The sequence below is a fragment of the Babylonia areolata genome, chromosome 7, assembly GCF_041734735.1.
Source record: "Babylonia areolata isolate BAREFJ2019XMU chromosome 7, ASM4173473v1, whole genome shotgun sequence".
NCBI classification, from domain to species: domain Eukaryota; kingdom Metazoa; phylum Mollusca; class Gastropoda; order Neogastropoda; family Buccinidae; genus Babylonia; species Babylonia areolata.
The window spans coordinates 39489986-39512793 of NC_134882.1; the positions used below are offsets into that span (position 1 = coordinate 39489986).

At 41.4% G+C, this 22808-nt stretch overlaps 1 protein-coding gene across 6 annotated transcripts in view; it reads left to right on the forward strand.

Moving 5' to 3' along the window:
- LOC143284025 (anoctamin-7-like) overlaps positions 1-22808 on the forward strand; it is an 88727-nt gene that overhangs the window by 40267 nt on the left and 25652 nt on the right. For all 6 annotated transcript variants that reach the window (XM_076590574.1, XM_076590578.1, XM_076590579.1 and 3 more), the window contains 10 exons: positions 274-318; positions 4383-4477; positions 5714-5835; positions 6368-6457; positions 7677-7832; positions 9584-9620; positions 10666-10775; positions 15365-15504; positions 20002-20248; positions 22560-22689. In XM_076590574.1, coding sequence (XP_076446689.1) covers positions 274-318; positions 4383-4477; positions 5714-5835; positions 6368-6457; positions 7677-7832; positions 9584-9620; positions 10666-10775; positions 15365-15504; positions 20002-20248; positions 22560-22689 — 1172 coding nt within the window. The remainder of the gene's footprint in view (positions 1-273; positions 319-4382; positions 4478-5713; positions 5836-6367; positions 6458-7676; positions 7833-9583; positions 9621-10665; positions 10776-15364; positions 15505-20001; positions 20249-22559; positions 22690-22808) is intronic.

Genomic DNA, 22808 nt, shown 5'->3' on the forward strand with positions numbered 1-22808 from the left:
ACTGGTCAAAGCGCTTTCAGTTTCTCAAAGAGGTGCCACTGTCACTGCATTTGGACAAACCCATACAGGCTCCACCACATATGCTGGGTAGATGGCTGACGGCTGCATAATCCAACACACTCAAAAAACTAAACATTTTTAGATGTATAAATGATTATCTCACAAGTGATCAGATTATGTTAATACAAGTGTGTGTGTGTGTGTGTGTGTGTGTGTGTGTAGTGCTTGTGTATTTGTTTGATTTATTGGTACAATATTATTGAATGTTTTCAGTGCCACTGTTGATGCTGGTTCAAATACCACTACAAACACAACATCGTAAGTCGAGAAACATTTTCATTTCTTATTTTATATAAAAAAGGTTGTTCTGGATGTTGGATGTTTTACATTATTTCTTTTCCTTCCTTCCTTCTTTCTTTCTCTTTCTGTTCTTTCTTTCTTTGCTCTTTTATTTATTTCTGTCCTTCCTTTCTTTTTTTCTTTTTTTTTTTCTTTCTGTGTATGATTTCTTTATACCTCCCTTTCAGTGTTTCTTTCTTATTTCTTCCTTTCTTCCGTTCCCTTTTGCATTCTTTCTTTCTTATTTCTTCCTTATCTCTTTCTTTCTTTCACTTTTGCATTCTTTCATTACTTTCATTGATAAAAAGGAAAAAAAGACCCACACTAGTTATTGTCCCATTGTGATGATATCTGCATCAGCCACCACGCTTTTGTACAGGCACACTTAAGAACTAAAAATGGTAAAAGTTCAACAAATTAAAGACATGGAAATTAACAAACAATGAGGCCAAGAGATGAAATGATTAACTCTCTCCATACGAATGGCGAAAGAGACGACGTTAACAGCGTTTCACCCCAATTACCACCATCAAAATATTGCAAGCAGAAGGCTCTTATACTGAAGAGGTGAATGTTGACAAAGAATACCACAATTCTGACGACGGAAGCTAAAGGTTGGGTCATTGCGACACCTACTGGACATCCGAGGGGTCTGTGTAGAGGAGAAGAGAGGACTGGCCATACTGAGTGAGTTAACAAATAGTAAAGAGTGGTAACTCTCTCCATTCACAAGGTACACAACTTCAAGTCAGTGCTGCTTACGCCACCGATTCATCTAGCACACAAGTAAATAAAAGGTACATTGGAACAAACCCAGACACTTCTCAAAAAGGGAAGCGCTGGGCCTGTCTTAAAACCGATCATCTGACATGTGCACACAGCAGCAAAGACAGAAGAAATGTGCAGACACAAATTAGCTTTTATTCAAGAACTGGCATAGCCTCTTTAATCCTGAACAAGCCACACATAACACATGGACAGTACAGAACAAACAGACTGACTTGAAGTTGTGTACCTTGTGAATGGAGAGAGTTACCACTCTTTACCATAAAATTTGTTAAAAATTAAAGACATGGTTTTAGGGGGCTGGAATGGATCGGTTGGTAGACTGCTGGACTAGTGTTACTGGTGTTGGGGGTTCAAATCTTTGCCGAGCTGTTCAGTTCAAGGGGATTTTTCCCTTTTAACTTTGGTTCAGACTCCATTTCCCTGCAAGTCTTTTGGATGTGAGACTACTTACTGAGGTTCGTGTGTGGATGCAAACATATCCTCTTGTGCATTGTTGAATTTCATCACAACCTTTTGGTAGAGAAGGCGGTTGTATGGGTACATGTATGTTGTATTTGTATGTGTATTTGTATTTCTCTTATTTGTCACAACAGATTTCTCTGTGTGAAATTCAGGCTGCTCTCCCCAAGGAGAGCACGTCACCCCCCCCCCCTCCCCCCACCTTTTTTTCTTCTTTTTTTTGTGCATTTTTTCTGTGTGCAGTTTTATTTGTTTTTCCTATTGAAGCAGATTTTTCTACAGAATTTTGCCAGGGACAAGCCTTTTGTTGCCGTGGGTTCTTTTACATGTGCTAAGTGCATGCTGCACACGGGACCTCGGTTTATCGCCTCATCCAAATAACTTGTGTCCAGACCTCAGCTCAAGGTCTAGTGGAGGGGGAGAAAATATTGGTGACTGAGCCATGATTTGAACCAGAAAAACCAGATATTAAATGTTATTTGGTTTTCAGATTTGTCTATTGGTTTGCATGTATTAACCTGTCCATCCGTAGTGAGTTTAGAGCCTCGGCAGGCTTCCTTGTCACAGTGATGCAGAAAAATGCAGAAAATAATTATACTGAACTCAACTGGTCTTCTTTCCTCCAAATTAGCCAGGAATACTGTAGGAATGAGTTCCCCTTGCTCGCAGTTTATTTATGTGCAGGAAAGTGGAAACCATTTTCATGAAACAAAATTCGATGCCAGAGCAATGCTCGGCCTTAGGGTTGAATGAGTTATGATAATAATAATAATTATTATTATTATATTTATATAGCGCTGAATCTTGTGCAGAGACAAATCAAATCGCTTTTGCACCAGTCATTCACACTCATGCATAACTCTAAAACTGGAAAAACTGAAGACAAGGAAGAGGCTGGGAAGGGAGGTTATTCTGTGAAGAGGTGGGTTTTAAAACCAGACGTGAAAGAGCTGAGTGTGGAGACTTGATGAAGAGAAAGATGGAAATTCATTCTAATTGCAAGGTCCAGAGACAGAGAAAGAACGGTGGCCAACAGTCGAGTGTTTGAATCTGGGTATGTGTAAACAGAGTGGATCCGAAGCCGATCGCAGAGAGCGAGATGATGATGATGATGATGATGATGATATGGATACTTACATAGCGCCTATCTTTGGTTGGAGACCAAGCTCTAAGCGCTTTACAAACACAGAATCACTCGCATGACAGGCTGCCTGCCTGGGTAGAGCTGACCAACAGTTTATATTGGGCGCTCATCATTCATTTCCTGCATCATTCATTCAAGTTTCAGTCATGCATGCGCGCACACACACACACACACACACACACACACACATACACACACACATTTTTTACGTGTATGACCATTTTGATTATTTACCCTTCTGTGTAGGCAGCCATACTCTGTTTTCTGGGGTGTGCATGCTGGTTCTGTTCTTGTTTCCATAACCCACCGAACGCTGACAATGATTACAGGATATTTAACTCACTCCATGCCAAGAGTTTTTGCCCTTGCCAATCCCTGAAAACCCAGGGTTTGTATAGGATGGGGAAAAAATTGTAAAAAAACCAAATAAACACCCAGACAATTGATATTTAGTATATGTATGCAAGGAATGTTGTTCCATATGTGTGCAAAAAATCAAAGTATTTACTCACCGTCTTGATGTTGATCGCGGTATCCATATTTAGTGTATTTTTTAGCATTTTTGCACCCATCAGAAAGGTACACCAACATGTTCCACATCACATTCTAACACTATTTGAGGAACTGAAGACCTAGTGCATGCAATGAAGTATGAACAGGTGGTGAAGAAAGTTGAAATTCACTCATACAAGAAAAAATATTGTCTCTACATAATGAAAATCAAAGAACAAAGAAAAAAACTCAACCGGCTGGGTGTTGACTGGCCAGTCAGCTGACAAACCTGGTATGCCAGTGAAGGGATGTGCAAGAGGGAAAAAGGAAAAATTGTCAGTCCAATCACTGGTGAAAACACTTGCAAAATCGTCCATTTCCTCAGCGGTTTCGTCGTCTGTGTCTGTCTCATCTGCTGGCACATGTTCCTCACTTTCCTCTCCATTGTAAACACTCTCTTCAGTGGCCGAATCTGTTTCTAGTTCATCGGGATCTGGTTCAAATTAACTGTCCGAAGAATCAACATTATCTCCTTCGACATCAGAGCCTTCAGTTTGGATCATTTCCAAAGCATCTTCGACGCTGAGTAACATTTCACCTCTCCGACCGTGTCGAACACTTCGCCGTGACGCCATCTTGTCAAACAACTTACAAAGCTGACAGGGGGCACGCTTTGTTATCAAGTGCGGTTGAGCTTATCGCGACACACACGCAGCGTGTGTGAATGAAAAGCTGACCAGAGGTGACGTAAGATATCACATCTGCTTTTGATTTTCGCATCCAACGCGTCACTCCGACAGCACGACTTTTTAAAATCCAAGTCCGCATATGCGGACATTGGCATCCAACGCTTTCTCCGACGATGTCCGCATATGCGGACAATGGCAGCGAGTGAGTTAACATGCATATTTGATCTTCTGCATGTGTATACACATGAAGGGGGCTCAGGCACTAACAAGTCTGCACATATGTTGACCTGGGAGATCGGAAAAATCTCCACCCTTAACCCACCAGGTGCCATTACCGAGATTCGAACCTGGGACCCTCAGATTGAAAGTCCAACGCTTTAACCACTCGGCTCTGGCACCGGTCATACCAAGAACAGGTTATACAAAGAGCAGGAGAAGTTAGAGACGCTGTGCATTGTGTGTTGAACCAGGCTGGTGGAATCCTTCAAGGATCTGTTTGGGGACTTCAAGCAGTCTTTTGACAACGACATCACGCCATACTTCGGTCTGGTCATCTGTGTGTGGGGTAGGTCTGCTGAATATCTGTCTGCATCTTTCTTTCCCTGTGCGTCTGTTTCCTTTGTGTCAGTATCTGATATGTTTCTTAATCTGATATGTTTGATTACGCAAAAGAAGATGCGGTTTAGCAAGACGTCTTAATGAAAAAAATAAAGTTTGAATGCATGTGGCTTATGTATATCCACACATAAAGTTTCACATGTGCATGCATATGCTTAGGTGTTTTAATGCATAGACATGTTCCTGCATACATGCATGCATGCATTCACAGATGCAAACCTGTTTTAAGTTTGATTTTCAGATTGTTAAGTAATTCGTAACGTACAAAATGTAGTTCTGATATGTTTCAGCCAAATATCACTGATAGTGAAAAGACGCTAAATTATATATATATTCTGGCTTTAAATGTTTTAGTGATGTTGCAGCACAGTGTATGCGTTTTGCACTGTGAGTTTTTGATGAAGCCTTACCTGCATGAAAGTATGTCATCTACAGTTGCTGGGAACGTTGATGTTGTACAACTTTTCCATTCATCATCAGGTCTTTCTCCTGTTTTGATTGACAACTTCCCATTCATGAAGTCTTTAATTGTAGTTCTGTTTATTTCAAATGTTCATCACTGATTGCGCTTTCCTTTTATCCTGTTCTCACCCACACACCCTTCTCTCCTTCCTTGTTTGACTCACTTGTGTAAACAAAGTGAGTCTATGATTTAACCTGGTGTTCGGTTGTCTGTGTGTGTGTGTGTGTGTGTGTCTGTGTGTCCGTGGTAAACTTTAACATTGACATTTTCTCTGCAAATACTTTGTCAGTTGACACCAAATTTGGCATAAAAATAGGAAAAATTCAGTTCTTTCCAGTCTTCTTGTTTAAAACAATATTGCACCTCTGGGATGGGCACAAAAACTTTTTTTTTAAAAAGAAGCCTAATTATATGCAAACTGCATTTACTGTTATATTTATATTTTTTGTATTCTCTAAACTTGGCACTATGACCTCTTATTCTGACACAACAACAAGAGGAGTCATTATTATCATTTTTTGTTCAAACAAGAACTTCTTTTGCTAAGCATGGAATTTTTATTTATTTTGCAAACGTTTTGGTGCAGATAGTAAAAAAAGGGAAATTACTCTGTAATTAATGCTAGGGGACTTAATTTATCACAAGTGAGTCATGAAGGCCTTGCCTCTCTTGTTTCTTTATTTGTTTAATATGTACTTAAATATACAGAATGCATTGCAGGCACAATATTTCTGGAGATCTGGAAGAGAAAAAATGCTGAGCTGGCATACGAATGGGACGTTGAACAGTTTGAAGCAAACGAGCCTGATCGACCGTCGTTCTCTGGCACTAAATCAAAAAAGGTTGGTTCTTCCCTTAACCATCTGGACTTTGTCTGCTGTTACATGTTTTGGTGTTGCCGTAGAAAATTTTTTTTTTTTTGTAGGTTGTTTCCTTGAATCTATCGACTTCAGTGTTAGAATAAATATTATCTTCCTTTTATTATTTGTGTGTGTGTCTGCATGTGCATGTGTGTGTGTGTGTGTGTGTGTGTGTGTGTGTGTGTTGCTCTCTCTCTGTGTGATGCTCTCTTTCTATAGTTCTCCAGTTATCTGATAGTGTTCAGGTACATCAGACAGACATTCCTACTCTGTGATAGAAAGAGTTTCTGATTTGGCTGTGAAATATCAAATATCATTCTGCAGTTAGGACTCCATATCAGTTTCATAAAATGCGCTTGTCATTTTTTTTTGTAATGGTTATTTTCTAATCTTTAGTACATAATGTTGAAATGTTTTGTTATTGCTATTGCTCCGTGTTTGTGTGTGTGTGTGTGTTTGTGCATGTGTGTGTGTGTGTGTCTGTGTGTGTGTGTGTGCGTGCGTGTGTTGCCAGGACCCTGTGACAGATGACTGGGTGTGGTACTACCCCTTCCGACTGCAGTGCTTCAAGTTCTGCCTCTCCTTCTCCGTCCTCATCTTCATGGTCAGTCGGTGTCTCTGTTGGTCAGCGTCGGTCTGTGAGATGGTTCCTAGCTGTTTGCTCACCATGTTGTAATGCTTTTCTGAGGGGGGGATATATAGTTTTTGATTTTATATTTTATTTTAAAATGTATTCACTATTTTGGAAATGATGGAGAGAAAGGGAAGAGATTCAAACATAGGTTTGAGTATGTACATACATGAAATCTTCTTCGTTCATGGAGTGTGATTCCCAGAATCGCTAGTATACACAAGTGGGTCTTTATGCTTCTGACTTTTTAATTTTTCTATCCTCACCACATAGGCATTTATACTTCATTTTCAGGGTAGGGTTGGGGTGCAAACTGAGTTTGTTCTTTTTTTTTTTTTTTTTTTTGCCATAACCCACCAAATGCTGACATGGATTATGGGATCGTTAATGTGCATATTCGATCTTCTGCATGTGTATACACACGAAGGGGGTTCAGGCACTAGCAGGTCTGCACATCTGTTGACCTGGGAGATTAGAAAAAAAAATCTCCACCCTTTACCCAGCAGGCGCCGTTACCAGGGTTTGAACCCGGGACCCTCAGATTGAAGGTCACAACGCTTTAACCACTTGGCTGTTTGCACCCGTCATACATGAAAATAAACTTCTTGCCCTGCTTTGCCTTGCCTCAGAAAAAAAAACAACACCCCAAAAACAAGAGAGGCAAGGCCTTCAAGACTCACTTGTGATAAATTACATCCCCTAGCATTAATTACAGAGTAATTTCCCTTTTTTACTATCTGCACCCAAACTTTTCCAAAATAAATAAAAATTCCATGCTTAGCAGAAGAAGTTCTTGTTTGAACAAAAAATGATAATAATGACTCCTCTTGTTGTTGTATCAGAATAAGAGGTCAAAGTGCCAAGTTTAGAGAATACAAAAAATATAACAGTAAATGCTGTTTGCATATAATTAGGCTTCATTTTTTAATTTTTTTGTGCCTATCCCAGAGGTGCAATATTGTTTTAAACAAGAAGACTGGAAAGAACTGAATTTTTCCTATTTTTATGCCAAATTTGGTGTCAACTGACAAAGTATTTGCAGAGAAAATGTCAATGTTAAAGTTTACCACGGACACACACACACATACACAGACAACTGAACACCGGGTTAAAACATAGACTCACTTTGTTTACACAAGTGAGTCAAAAAGAAAGAAAAAAAACAACCCCGTGAGGGTGTTTGTGGTTCCAGATCTCGCTAGTGCTGATCAGTGTGGTGGCCATCATCATGTACCGGGTCATCATGAACATCGACTACTGCCCCGGCCTGGACGCCGCGTCCTGCATCATCGTCACCACCATCCTTTCCTCCGTCCTCAACGCCTTCTCCATCCTCCTCCTCACCAGGGTCAGGGCTCCCATTATCACCTGCATGGATACTGGGATACTTCATGTTCTGTGTTGGGAGGCTCCCACTATGGGATACTTTATGTTCTGTGTTGGGAGGCTCCCATTATCACCTGTATGGATACTGGGATACTTCATGTTCTGTGTTGGGAGGTTTCCACTATGGGATACTTTGTTCTGTGTTGGGAGGTTTCCACTATGGGATACTTCATGTTCTGTGCTGGGAGGCTTCCACTATGGGATACTTTGTGTTCTGTGTTGGGAGGTTTCCACTGTGGGATACTTTATGTTCTGTGTTGGGAGGCTTCCACTGTGGGATACTTTGTTCTGTGTTGGGAGGTTTCCACTGTGGGATACTTTATGTTCTGTGTTGGGAGGCTTCCACTGTGGGATACTTTATGTTCTGTGTTGGGAGGCTCCCTTTATCACCTGTATGGATACTGGGATACTTCATGTTCTGTGTTGGGAGGTTTCCACTGTGGGATACTTTGTTCTGTGTTGGGAGGCTTCCACTATGGGATACTTTATGTTCTGTGTTGGGAGGCTCCGATTATCACCTGTAATGGATACTGGGATACTTTATGTTTTGTGTTGGGAGGCTCCAATTATCACCTGCATGGATACTGGGATACTGTATGTTCTGTATTAGGAGGCTCCGATTATCACCTGCATGAATACTGGGATACTGTATGTTCTGTGTTAGGAGGCTCCTGTTTCCACCTTCATGCTTTACACTGGCTCCCAGTCCAAGAAAGAATTATTTACAAAGTTGCCTCTCTTTGTTTCAAGTCCATTGAGACTTCTGGTCCACAGTATCTTTCTGATCTCGTTCATCCTCACATACCCTCACGCCAACTCTGCTCTTCTTCTGACGCCTGCATGCTTAGGATCCCCCCTGCTAAAATGTATGGGCAACGCAGTTTTTCATACCAAGACCCCATTCTTTGGAATCAACTTCCTCAGCCTCTCCGTCACTCATCTTCACTGCAGTCTTTCAAATCCAGTCTGAAGACCCACCTTTTCCCCTCCTGAATAATTCTCAACAGCTCATCCATTTCCTGCATTAACTAAAATGACTGTGAATGAGTGCCTGAGTTTTGAAAGTTTCATTATTTGTTGGTTGTATTTTTGATGGTGTACTATTTATGATTGTGTGCTATGACCTGTGTGTGTAAGTGCATGTGTGCTTGTGTGTATTGTGGGTGTGTGTGTGGGTGGGGGGGTGGTGGCATCAATAATTTTTGATAATGTTTGGTATCTTGTGTTCAATTTTTCCTTTTTGATATTTACATATGTGTTCTGTTTGTAAGCGCCTTTGGCTTATTTTCAAGATTAGGCGTAAATGTCATGATAATAATGATAATGATAATGTAGGCTGGGATACATTGAGTGTTAGTAGGCTCTGGTTATCACCTGCATGGATACTGGGATATTTTGTGTTCTGTGTTAGGAGAGTCTGCTTATCCAAGACAACTTCAAAGATAAGAAAACTCATTACGATGTCAGTCTTGATGACTTAGTCATTTTCACTTTGTTTTTTCTTTACAAGTATAACTTAGTTTCAGTTTGTATGAATTTTCTGAAATGATTTATCTACTACGACTTGCTTTGTATTTAACACACTTTGCTTTCAAGAGTCCTTGTGGGATTTTATTTGTGTTATCTTCGTATTTCATGTGTATGCGCATGTCTGTCCAGGTTTATATGCCTTTAATTTTATTCAGTTATCTGTTTTGTGTTTTTTGTGTGCAGGTGTACAATGTTCTTGCCAGAAAGTTGACTGAATGGGGTGAGTGTTGTGCAGTTTATAAAACCAGGCTGAACATCTTCTTCACTGCCTTCCTTCACACTTCATCTGTTCTCATTTTAGACACTCTGCTTATATGTCACCGTGTGTGTGTTTGTGTATGTGTGTGCACACATACATGTGTGTGTGTGTGTGTGCATTTGGTGTGTGTGTGTTTGTGTGTGTGTGCGTGTGTGTGTTTGTGTGTGTGTGCGGTGTGCGTGTGCATTTGGTGTGTGTGTGTGTGTGTGTGTGTGTGTGTGTGCGTGTGCATTTGGTGTGTGTGTGTGTGTGCGTGCGTGTGCATTTGGTGTGTGTGTGTGTGTGTGTGCGCGTGTGCGTGTGCATTTGGTGTGTGTGTGTGTGTGTGTGTGTGTGTGTGTGTGTGTGTGTGTGTGCATTTGGTGTGTATGTGTTTGTGTATCTGTGTGCACACATCCGTGTGTGTGTGTGTGTGTGTGTGTGTGTGTGCATTTGGTGTGTGTGTGTTTGTGTGTGTATGTGTGTGTGCATGTGTGCCTGTGAGTGTGTGTGTGTCTGTGTTGCTCTGTGTGTGTGTGTGATGTTCTCTCTCTATAGTTCTCCAGTTATCTGATAGTGTACAGGTACGTCAGACAGATATTCTTAGTGTGTTATAGAAACAGTTTTTTATTTGGCTGTGAAATATCAAATATTATTCTGCAGTTAGGATTCCATATCCGTTTCATAAAATGTACTTGTCATTTTTTTGTAATGGTAATTTTCTAATCTTTAGCACATTATGTTGAAAGGTTTTGTTATTGCTCCATTTGTGTGTGTGTGTGTGTGTGTGTGTGTGTGGACATGCATACATGTCTTTTGATATGCAATTTTGTATGTATGTGTGGGTGTACTTTGTTTTTTATGTCTGTATACGGGCACATACTTCAATGTGTGTTCGATTGTGTTTGTGCATGTGTACATGTGTGCGTGCTTGTGTGTTTGTGTGCATGTGTGTGCATTTTTGTGTTCATGCATGTGTGTGTGTGTGTGTGTGTGTGTGTGTGTGTGTGTGTTCACATGTGTGCAGAGAATCACCGCACCCAAACAAAGTTTGACGATGCCCTCATCTTCAAGCTGTTTGCCTTCCAGTTCGTCAACAGCTATGCATCTTGCTTCTACATCGCCTTTTTTAGAGGGGTAAGCAACGCAACGTGTTCACTGCTGTGTGTATGTGGGCAGAATAGGTTAGGTCAGGTGCTTCTCTCTGTGTAGGGCACAAGTTTTTTTTTTACTCATTCTTACTTGTTGAAGGGGGAGGAGGCCCCTCGATGTATTCCCTGTGATGAGCCTCTCACCGTGAAACACGTGCTCCTTGACTGTTGGGATCTGCATGACGTTAGACACAGACATTACACGGTGGTTTCTCTGAAGACTTTGTTTCATGATGTCCCTGCGTGGACGCTGATAGACTTCTTGAAAGAAGTGAGCATTTTTAATCAGATTTCAAGGTTTTAAACTATGGAAGGTTTTTTAACCTTTGAGTGGAAAGCTAAAAGCGGTGACTTGTTTTTATTGTAATTTTTTTTTTACCCTTGATTTGTATTAATGTGGCGATAGCCTTGAGATGGCCTTAGTGGTCAGCGAGGCTCTAAGCACCATAATTTGATTTGATAGGTTAGGTGCTGGACTTTTATATTATAATTATTATTTATTTATTCATTTATTTATGTACGCTTATCTATTATTTATTCACCTTTTTTTTTTCTCAAGGCCTGACTAAGCACGTTGGGTTACGCTGCTGGTCAGGCATCTGCTTGGCAGATGTGGTGTAGCGTATATGGATTTGTCCGAACGCAGTGACGCCTCCTTGAGCTACTGAAACTGAAACTGAAACAGAAACTGGACTTCTGATCCAGCGTTGACTAGTGATGAGGGTTTGAGTCCCCTCTTCAGCATGGTGTTGTGGCCTGGGGGAAAGGCACTCTACTCTGAGCTTCCTCACTCCACCCATGTGTGAAGAAGGTGTGAAAGGGTACCTGACTTCTCGTCAGGGAAGGTTAGAGCAGCTGGAGAGGACTGGGCCCCGGCGTTGTGTGTTGATAGTGGTTATCAGTTCACTTCCTACTATGGCCACAAGATGCTGAAGGATCCTTAACCTTTTTCGACGTAATTTATATATGGGTTGGTATTTTTATGTTTTACTGGTCTCGGTATTTTTACCTCAGTGCTTTCTGCAAGGAGCGGAACCCAGGAGCCAGTTGCATTGCTTGGTTCTAACTTTTTGACAGTTACACGTGACTAAATGCCAACGTTGACCGAACTATGCTGTTGGTCAGTTCCATACTACACACAGTTAGTAGCGGGTTACGACTATACTAGGCTCTTCTGTCCAAGTAATGCAACTGGCAGGAGGATACGAAGAGAGTGTGAACCATATATATATATATATATAGTTTCTGCTGTCCCACCATCTGCAGCTTTTCAGTGGTGTTTGTCTCACACTACTCATCCTCCTCACTAAAAAAAGTCACCTGTGCTGGTCAGGCAGAGCGGCCTGCCCAGCATCAAAAGCCTGCTGATCCAGTGTCAGCTACGCTGGACAGGACACGTTGTCCGCATGACAGACAGCAAGATCCCGAAGATGCTTTTGTATCACTGGAGGATGCTGTGCTCTTGTGGCATAAAGACGTTTGAAAACAAGAGAACGCTGGCCATTAAGAAGCGTGAGCGAAGGAAGCAGGGCTCAACTTCTGGAGACGTTTTCCCTTTCAACACTTGTGGGAAGTGCTGCACATCCAGAATTGGCCTCTTCTCCCATATGAGGACACACACTGACAGATAAGCCTGCCTGTGTACTCATACATCGGACTGAAGGGAGACTCCGTCACTCACCCGGAATCACCCCCACACAGCCACACTGACTGTCCTGGCACCGGCAGTCCACAGGGAACTATTTGGTTTAGGTCACCAGGATGCCACACACCAGAGGAGGCCCTGCACTGCTGATGAGTCACTTCGGTGGTGTTCAGCAGCGCCTGTTCTGATTCAACACACACAGGACTTCACCTGCTAATCCTTCAGCTGACAGCAGCAATCACTTTGTCACAGAGCAAGACTGAGTGAGCATCCATCCCACTTCCCCCTGATTTGGGAAAAGTTAATGATAATCTCAGCAGAATGAATGATAACTGGCATATGAAGGTATGTGTATGGGTATGGCTATGGGATGTCAGTATCAGTATCAGTATCAGTAGCTCAAGGAGGCATCACTGCATTTGGTCAAATCCATATACGCTACACCACATCTGCCAAGCAGATGCCTGACCAGCAGTGTAACCCAACGCGCTTGGTCAGGCCTTGAGAAAAATAAAATAAAATGAAATAAAATAAAATATTAAAAAATATTTTAAAAAAAGAAAAAATAAGAGTAAAATAAAATAACAAAAAAAAAGAGAGAAGATAAATACATTAAAATATTACTACTACTTATGATGATATTTGTAAGGCGCAAAATGGGATAGGTAAACCATTGTCACACTTGTTAACATTTGACCTTCATTCTGTTTATTGTTTATTGCTGTAGGAGAGGTTCAGAGCAGGTGAGTGCTCAGGTACCAAGGGGTGAGGAAGGCAGACTGTGTTTGCAGGTTTTTAACCTTTTGACTGCTGAGTCTTGGTGAAATGAGATTGGTATGACATGCATTTGAGCTATTGTTATGATGATGATGATGATGATGGTGACGATGATGATGATGATGACGACGGTGACGACGATGATGATGATTGTTGTTGTTGTTGTTGTTATCATTACTGTGATGCTGATGGTGGTGCAGACGTTTGTCCTGGGTGACAGCTGTCAATGTTGTGCACCATCATCCAGCTGTTGTTATTATTGACTCACTTGTGTAAACAAAGTGAGTCTATGTTTTAACCCGGTGTTCGTTTGTCTGTGTGTGTGTGTGTGTGTGTATGTGTGTGTGTGTCCGTGTGTCTGTGTGTCCGTGGTAAACTTTAACATTGACATTTTCTCTGCAAATACTTTGTCAGTTGACACCAAATTAGGCATAAAAATAGGAAAAATTCAGTTCTTTCCAGTCATCTTGTTTAAAACAATATTGTACCTCTGGGATAGGCACAAAAAAACCAAAAAAAATGAAGCCTAATTATATGCAAACTGCATTTACTGTTATATTTATATTTTTTGTATTCTCTAAACTTGGCACTTTGATCTGATATTCTGACCCAACAACAAGAGCAGTCATTATTATCATTTTTTGTTCAAACAGGAACTTCTTTTGCTAAGCATGGAAGTTTTATTTATTTTGCGAACGTTTTGGTGCAAATAGTAAAAAAGGGAAATTACTCTGTAATTAATGCTAGGGGACTTAATTCGCTTTAAACTGATCTTTCTCATCTTAAACATTACATTTTGAAAATATACACAATACATAAAAAGCTTTGATTTTTTTTTCAGTGTATCACAAGTGAGTCTTGAAGGCCTTGCCTCTCTTGTTACTATTGTTATGACTATTGTTATTATCAGTGTTATTGTCTTAATAATGATGGTGAAGATGATGATAATGATGGTGATGATGCTGATGATGGTGCTGGTGGTGGTGGTGCTGCTGCTGCTGATGATGGTGTTGATGATGCTGATGGTTCAGAGGTATGACTCAGTGAGGTTCTTGGGCAGCAAGTGCCGTGACAGGTGTGAGGGGACATGTGTCATCACCCAGCTGTTGTAGTCATCACTATTGTCGTTGCTGTTGTTGTTATTATCATTACCATGATGCTGATGAAGATGCTGATGCTGATGACGAATATGATGATGTTCATGATGCTGACGATGATGATGATGATGATGGTGCAGTGGTTTGACTCGGCGTTGTTGTTGCTATCATCATTACTATGATGCTGATGAAGATGCTGATGCTGATGACGAATATGATGATGTTCATGATGCTGCTGTTGATGATGATGATGATGATGATGGAATGGTTTGACTCGGTGTTGTTATTATTATCAGTGCTATGACGATGGTGGTGGTGGTGATGATAGTGCTGTTGATGCTGATGATGATGGTGATGATGCTGATGAGGGTGATGATGATGGTGATGATGCTGAGGATGATGGTGATGATGATGGTGATGATGCTGATGAGGATGATGATGATGATGCTGTTGATGCATATGATGATGATGGTGATGATGCTGCTGATGGTGATGGTGATACTGATGATGATGATGATGATGATGCTGATGAGGATGATGATGATGATGCTGTTGATGCATATGATGATGATGGTGATGATGCTTATGATGATGATGGTGATGATGCTTATGATGATGATGGTGATGATGCTGCTGATGGTGATGGTGATACTGATGATGATGATGATGATGGTGATGATGATGGTGATGATGCTGATGAGGATGATGATGATGATGGTGTTGATGCATATGATGATGATGGTGATGATGCTTATGATGATGATGGTGATGATGCTTATGATGATGATGGTGATGATGCTGCTGATGGTGATGGTGATACTGATGATGATGATGATGATGGTGATGAGGATGATGATGATGATGCTGTTGATGCATATGATGATGATGGTGATGATGCTTATGATGATGATGGTGATGATGCTGCTGATGGTGATGGTGATACTGATGATGATGATGATGATGGTGATGATGATGATGATGACAACGATGATGATGATGGTGATGATGATGCTGCTGCTGTCGATGCTGATGATGAGGGTGATGATGACGGTGCAGAGGTTTGACTCGGTGGGCTTCCTGGGGGACAAGTACCGTGACAGCTGTGAGGGGTCGTGCATCACCCAGCTGTCCTTCCAGGTCCTGGTGCTGATGCTGGTCAAACCCTTCCCCAAGTTCTTCAAGGACATCATCCTCGTGTCAGTCCCTTGCCTCTGTGTGTTCGTTCTTTAGTTTAGCGTCTTTTCACTGTTAGTGATATTAGACGATTAAAAAAAAAAAAAAAAAAAAAAAAAAAAGTGGGGTGGGGTGGGGTGGGGTGGGGTGGGGTGGGGAGAGGGGAAAGAGAAGTCAGGATAATACAGAAAAGGTAGAAAACTACTAAGAAATGCATAACTAACTTCTTCTTCTTCTTCTTCTGTGTTCACTCGTATGCACACTAGTGGGCTTTTACGTGTAAGACCGTTTTTACCCCGCCATGTAGGCAGCCATACTCCGTTTTCGGGGGTGTGCATGTTGGGTATGTTCTTGTTTCCATAACCCACCGAACGCTGACATGGATTACAGGATCTTTAACATGCGTATTTGATCTTCTGCTTGCAGAAACACACGAAGGGGGTTCAGGCACTGGCAGGTCTGCACATATGTTGACCTGGGAGATCGTAAAAATCTCCACCCTTCACCCACCAGGCGCCGTCACTGTGATTCGAACCCGGGCCCCTGAGATTGACAGTCCAACGCTTTAACCACTCAGCTATTGCGCCCGTCATAACTAACATGAAATTAGCTTCAACAGTAACAATTCAGTAATGGTGATAATAACTAAAACCATTAACATAATTATGAAGTGCATTAAAGGAATGTAGAAATAGGGCTATGAACTAATGCCTTTGAAAGTTCTACTAAAAGAATCTCGTTAGAAATAACTTCCCCAAAATCATCTGCAGAATAGTTACTCTCAGTGAAATACTTGGGCAAGAAGATACGTAACTGCTGACAGTGAAACAAACTATGATGCAAGCCAAACTGATTACCACAAATGCATATAACATTTTTACTATATTTTGTCTTCAGCGCATCAAGTTTTGTACAGAAGAAAGTAGAGGTTATTAATCTTGTATATAGCAAGCTGATGAATTCAGTATTTTTTCTTTAATAATATGTTCGGGGAATAATGTCCCTTTTTGTTTTGAAAACTTTGCCTTCCATTGTTTATGAAATCTCTGTGTGTGGGGAGGACTGTAGGGGGGTGGGAGGGGGGATGGAGGGGTGGGGGGTGGAAGGGGAACAGGGTGGGTGGTGTGTGTGTGTGTGGGGGGGGTTGTTCTTTAGTATTTTATGGTCTTTTTGCTGTAAGTGATATTAGATGAGAATAGGGATAGGTAGAAGGAAAAAAAAGACTGCTAGGGAGGAGAAGAGTGACCATTCATGTCGTATGTAAGTGAATGAATGAATGAGTGTGTGTGTGTGTGTGTGTGTGTGTGATTGAGTTTGTGGTGTAGGGGTTGTGAGTGTGTTGGCTGGCTGGGAGGATGGATGTATGGTGTAGGTGGGTGGGTGTTGCATTTGGGCATGGGTGTGTGTGTGTGTGTGTGGTGTGCGTGGGTTGAGGTGTGTGATGTGTTTGTGTATGATGCGTGTTGGGTGGGCATCAATAGTTGTCACTCTGCCTGCAATATATGTTCTGTGTATCTGTCTGTCTATCTATCTATCAGATATCAGTGCATACAAGCACAATATACCATATACAAACAATTGTATGGACACACACGTACATATACACAATCAGCAAAAGTTCAAGATGCACATTATTCAGTAAGATGGTAGGTAGAGCTGAAGAGGTGTGTTTTGAGAGACTGTTTTTTTTGACTCACTTGTGTAAACAAAGTGAGTATGTTTTAACCCGGTGTTCGGTTGTGTGTCTGTGTGTCCGTGGTAAACTTTGACATTTTCTCTGCAAATACTTTGTCAGTTGACACCAAATTAGGCATAGAAATAGGAAAAATTCAGTTCTTTCCAGTCATCTTGTTTAAAACAATATTGCACCTCTGGGATGGGCACAAAAAAATAAAAAATGAAGCCTAATCATATGCAAACTGCATTTACTGTTATATTTATATTTTTTGTATTCTCTAAACTTGGCACTTTGATCTGATATTCTGACCCAACAATGCATTTACTGTTATATTTATATTTTTTGTATTCTCTAAACTTGGCACTTTGATCTGATATTCTGACCCAACAATGCATTTACTGTTATATTTATATTTTTTGTATTCTCTAAACTTGGCACTTTGATCTGATATTCTGACCCAACAACAAGAGCAGTCATTATTATCATTTTTTGTTCAAACAGGAACTTCTTTTGCTAAGCATGGAAGTTTTATTTATTTTGCAAACGTTTTGGTGCAAATAGTAAAAAAGGGAAATTACTCTGTAATTAATGCTAGGGGACTTAATTTGCTTTAAACTGATCTTTCTCATCTTAAATATTACATTTTGAAATTATACTCAATACATAAAAAGCTTGGATTTTTAAAAATTTTTTTAAGTGTATCACAAGTGAGTCTTGAAGGCCTTGCCTCTCTTGTTTTACACTGAAATGAGAAATCCACCTGAACTGAGAAAGGCAGTTTCATACTGTTGAGCCAAGGCAGGAAAAAAAGAGCACTGACCTTGTGATTTTTTTGTTTTTCTTGTGTGAATGTCAGAACTCAAGAATCAGCAGCTAAAGCATAAAACAGAGTGCAGTGATGGCCTAGAGGTAACGCGTCCGCTTAGGAAGCGAGAGAATCTGAGTGCGCTGGTTCGAATCACGGTTCAGCCGCCGATATTTTCTCCCCATCCACTAGATCTTGACTTGAGTGGTGGTCTGGATGCTAGTCATTCGGATGAGATGATAAACTGAGGTCCTGTGTGCAGCATGCACTTAGCGCACGTAAAAGAACCCACGGCAATAAAAGGGTTGTTCCTGGCAAAATTCGGTAGAAAAATCCACTTCGATAGGAAGAACAAATTAATTTTTAAAAAACTGCAGGCAGGAAAAATTTTTTTAAATGGGTGGCGCTGTAGTGTAGCGACGCGCTGTCCCTGGGGAGAGCAGCCTGAATTTCACACAGAGAAATCTGTTTTGATAAAAAGAAATACAAATACAAATATGTTTATCAGAAACAGTTTCTACATACCATGTGTAAGAGAGTGGTGTTGATTTCACGAATTCACTCACTGTAAACAGGTTCTAGATACCATGTGTATGAGACAGATGTTGATTTCATGAATATGCTTATCAGATACAGGTTCCCAATACTATGTGTTGAGAGAAGCCAATTCATGAACGACCCTTTCGTTGCCGTGGGTTCTTTTACGTGCGCTAAGTGCATGCTGCACACAGGACCTGGATTTATCGTCTCATCCGAATGACTAGCGTCCAGACCACCACTCAAGGTCTAGTGGAGGGGGAGAAAATATCGGTGGCTGAGCCGTGATTTGAACCAGTGCACTCAGATTCTCTCGCTTCCTAGGCGGACACGTTACCTCTAGGCCACGTAGTCATGAAATCAACATCTCTCTTATGCATGATATCTAGAAACTGTTTCTGATGAACGTATTCATGAAATCAGGATCTCTCTCTTACACATGGCTATCTAGAACCTGTTTACAGTGAGCGAATTCGTGAAATCAACACCTCTCTCTTACACATTATATGTAGAAACTGTTTCTGATAAATATATTCATGAAATCAACATCTTTCTCTTATGTACGACATCTAGAAAGTGTTTCTGATGAACGCATTCATGAAATCAACATCTCTGTCTTATGCATGATATGTAGAAACTGTTTCTGATGAACGTATTCATGAAATCAACATCTCTCTCTAATGCATGGTATCTAGAAACTGTTTCTGATGAACGTATTCATGAAATCAACATCTCTCCCTTATGCATGGTATCTAGAAACTGTTTCTGATGAACGCATTCATGAAATCAACATCTCTCTCTTATGCATGGTATCTAGAAACTGTTTCTGATGAACGTATTCATGAAATCAACATCTCTCTCTTATGCATGGTATCTAGAAACTGTTTCTGATGAACGCATTCATGAAATCAACATCTCTCTCTTACACATGGGTATCTAGAACCTGTTTACAGTGAGCGAATTCGTGAAATCAACACCTCTCTCTTACACAGGATATGTAGAAACTGTTTCTGATATCTAGAAACTGTTTCTGATGAACGCATTCATGAAATCAACATCTCTCTCTTATGCATGATATCTAGAAACTGTTTCTGATGAACGTATTCATGAAAACATCTCTCTCTTATGCATGGTATCTGGAAACTGTTTCTGATGAACGCATTCATGAAATCAACATCTCTCTCTTATGCATGGTATCTAGAAACTGTTTCTGATGAACGCATTCATGAAATCAACATCTCTCTCTTATGCATGGTATCTAGAAACTGTTTCTGATGAACGTATTCATGAAATCAACATCTCTCCCTTATGCATGGTATCTAGAAACTGTTTCTGATGAACGCATTCATGAAATCAACATCTCTCTCTTATGCATGGTATCTAGAAACTGTTTCTGATGAACGTATTCATGAAATCAACATCTTTCTCTTACACATTACAGTATCTAGAACCAGTTCACAGTGAGCAAATTTCAAGAAATCGATGTCTCTGTCTTTTCAGATGGATCAGAAAGATGTGGCGGAAGTACCCCAACTGTTGCAAGTGCTTGCGCAAGCTCTCGTGCTGTGCCACCACCAATCAGGTGGGAGACAGCGACATCGAGGCCTCGGCTGGCCTAGACGGGCACAGCAAAGACCGTCACACGCGCCACCTGCATTTCTTGAAGCACGAGCATTTGAAACCCATGCTGGGCGACTTCACGCTGGATGAATACACTGAGAAGATCATACAGTACGGGTTTCTGATGGTGAGTGTGTTTGTGGTGACAGCGTGTGTGCCTGAGTGAGTGATCAGGTGTTGGTGTTTGTGTTGTTGTTGTTGTTGTTGTAGTTGTTGTTGCTGTTAGGTTTTGTGATTGGGTTGTTTTTGGTGAATTCATTTTTGTGTCTGTCTGTGCAAATGTTTAGAGTAGTTTTTTTTTTAGTAGTTAAAATACTGTCTATGCCTTGTGTGTGTGTGTGTGTGTGTGTGTGTGTGTATTGTGTTTGTCTATAGATAGTGTGTGTGTGTATGTGTGTGTGTGTGTGTATTGTGTTTGTCTATAGATTGTGTGTGTGTGCGCGCGTGTGTGAGCACTTTGTGTGTGTGTGTGTGTGTGTGTGTGTCTGCTTCTGTGTGTGTGCTTGTGTGTGTGTGTGTGTGTGTGTGTGTGTGTGTGTGTGTGTGTGTTGTGTTTGCCTATGGATAGTGTGTGTGTGTGTGTGTGTGTGTGTGTGCATATGTGTGTATGTGTATGCTCTGTGTTTGTATTTATGCATGTGCATGGACAAGCATGTCAGCATGTATTTATGTGTGTGCTTGCAATGTGTATGAGTCTGTGTTCATGGGTGAGTCATGTGAATGTGTATAGCATATCTGTGAAACGGAGCTGTCTGACTGACAGGTTTTGTTTTTTGGTTTTTTTTTCAAAGCATATATCACGATGCAAATACCGTCATCAGTTTGCCAGGCAGAACACAACACCAAAGTCCTCGTGTAAAAGTCCTGCCCTTCCAGTAGACGTGGCACCGCAGAATGGGTCGGTGTGTTGGACTTGCGGTTCAGTGTTCACCAGTTGTCAGGGCTCGATTCCCAGTGTCAGTATAACGCAGTGTCCTTGAGGATGTCGCTTTTGATTTTCCTCCTCGCTTCACCCTGGGCCGTGTGAATGGGTAGCTGACTTCAGTCACTGAAAGGTTAAAATGGTGGAGAGGAGAGGAACGTGTGTACTCACGCAGATCTTCTTCTTCTTCTTCTTCTGCGTTCGTGGGCTGCAACTCCCACGTTCACTCATATATACTCGAGTGGGCTTTTATGTGTATGACTGTTTTTTACCCCACCATGTAGGCAGCCATACTCCGCTTTTGGGGGTGTGCATGCTTGGTATGCTCTTGCTTTCATAATCCACCGAACGCTGACATGGATTACAGGATCTTTAATGTGCGCATTTGATTTTCTGCTTGCGTATACACACGAAGGGGGTTCAGGCACTAGCAGGTCTGTACATATGTTGACCTGGGAGATTGGGAAAATCTCCACCCTTTACCCACCAGGCGCTATCACCGAGATTCGAACCCGGGCCCCTGAGATTGAGAGTCCAACGCTTTAACCACTCAGCTGTTGCGTCATTCATGCAGAAGATCAAATACGCTTGTTAAAGATTCTGCAATCCATGTCAGTGCTCGGTGGGTTATGGAATCAAGAACATACCCAGCATGCACACCACAGAATATGGCTACCTTCATGGCAGAGTAAATAAACAAAACAGTCATACACGTAAAATGTTTCATGTCTGTCCTGAGTGTGTGTGTGTGCGTGCCTGAAATCTGATTGAGTGAAACAAATGATGAGCTCTCCAGTGGCAGCTGTCAGTTAGCTCTACCCAGGTAGGCAGCCTGTTGTGCAAATGACCCCCAAGTTTGTAAAGCGTTTAGAGTTTGGTCTCCGACTGAGAATAGGCGCTATATAGGTATCCATATCAAATCAAATCAAATCATATTAGCCCCTGGTTTCCTAGTGAATGAGACTGCACTACCCCATTGGCTGTAAAAGGTTATGGTACCTTCAACCATTATTTTTTTTACTCACTTGTGTAAACAAAGTCTATATTATAACCCAGTGTTCAGTTGTATGTGTGTGTGTGTGTGCGTGTGTGTGTGTCCATGGTAAACTTTAACATTGCCATTTTCTCTGGAAATACTTTGTCTGCCAATACCAAATTTGGCTTAAAAATAGTATGAAAAAAAATCTTCACAGCCATAGCAGTAATAGGTTGCAAGTCTCCCGAATGAAGCCATATTTCCGGATCATTACAGTTTTTTGTTGAGGCTTGTTCCAGAATCCAAAAACGCTAACCGCTTCCCAGTTGCCAGAACATAGGCATGACATTGTTTTTCTTGTTCACAACTACAAGAAAAGAAATACAAAATTCTGGACAGAACACATACAGTGACACTAACTACACCATCAACAGGTTTACTGCATGTGAATATACTAAAGTGATGATTCCTTTACTGGATACAGTGCGTTTCACAAGTGGATCTTCAAGGCCTTGCCTCTCTTGTTTCGTTCTGCCGCAGTTGTTTGCCACATCCTTCCCCCTGGCACCGCTCCTGGCGCTGCTGACCAACATGATTGACCTGCGGGTGGACGCCAAGCGACTCCTGTGGTGGTACCGCAGACCCATCGCCGACGTGGCCCAGGACATAGGTGAGGGGCACCATTGCTGTGCAGGTCCTCAGGGAAGCTGTGATGGTCTTCTTTCTTCTTCTTCTTCTTTCCGTTACACGACCAACATTGACTTGCCGATGACTCTGTCGCGGTTCATG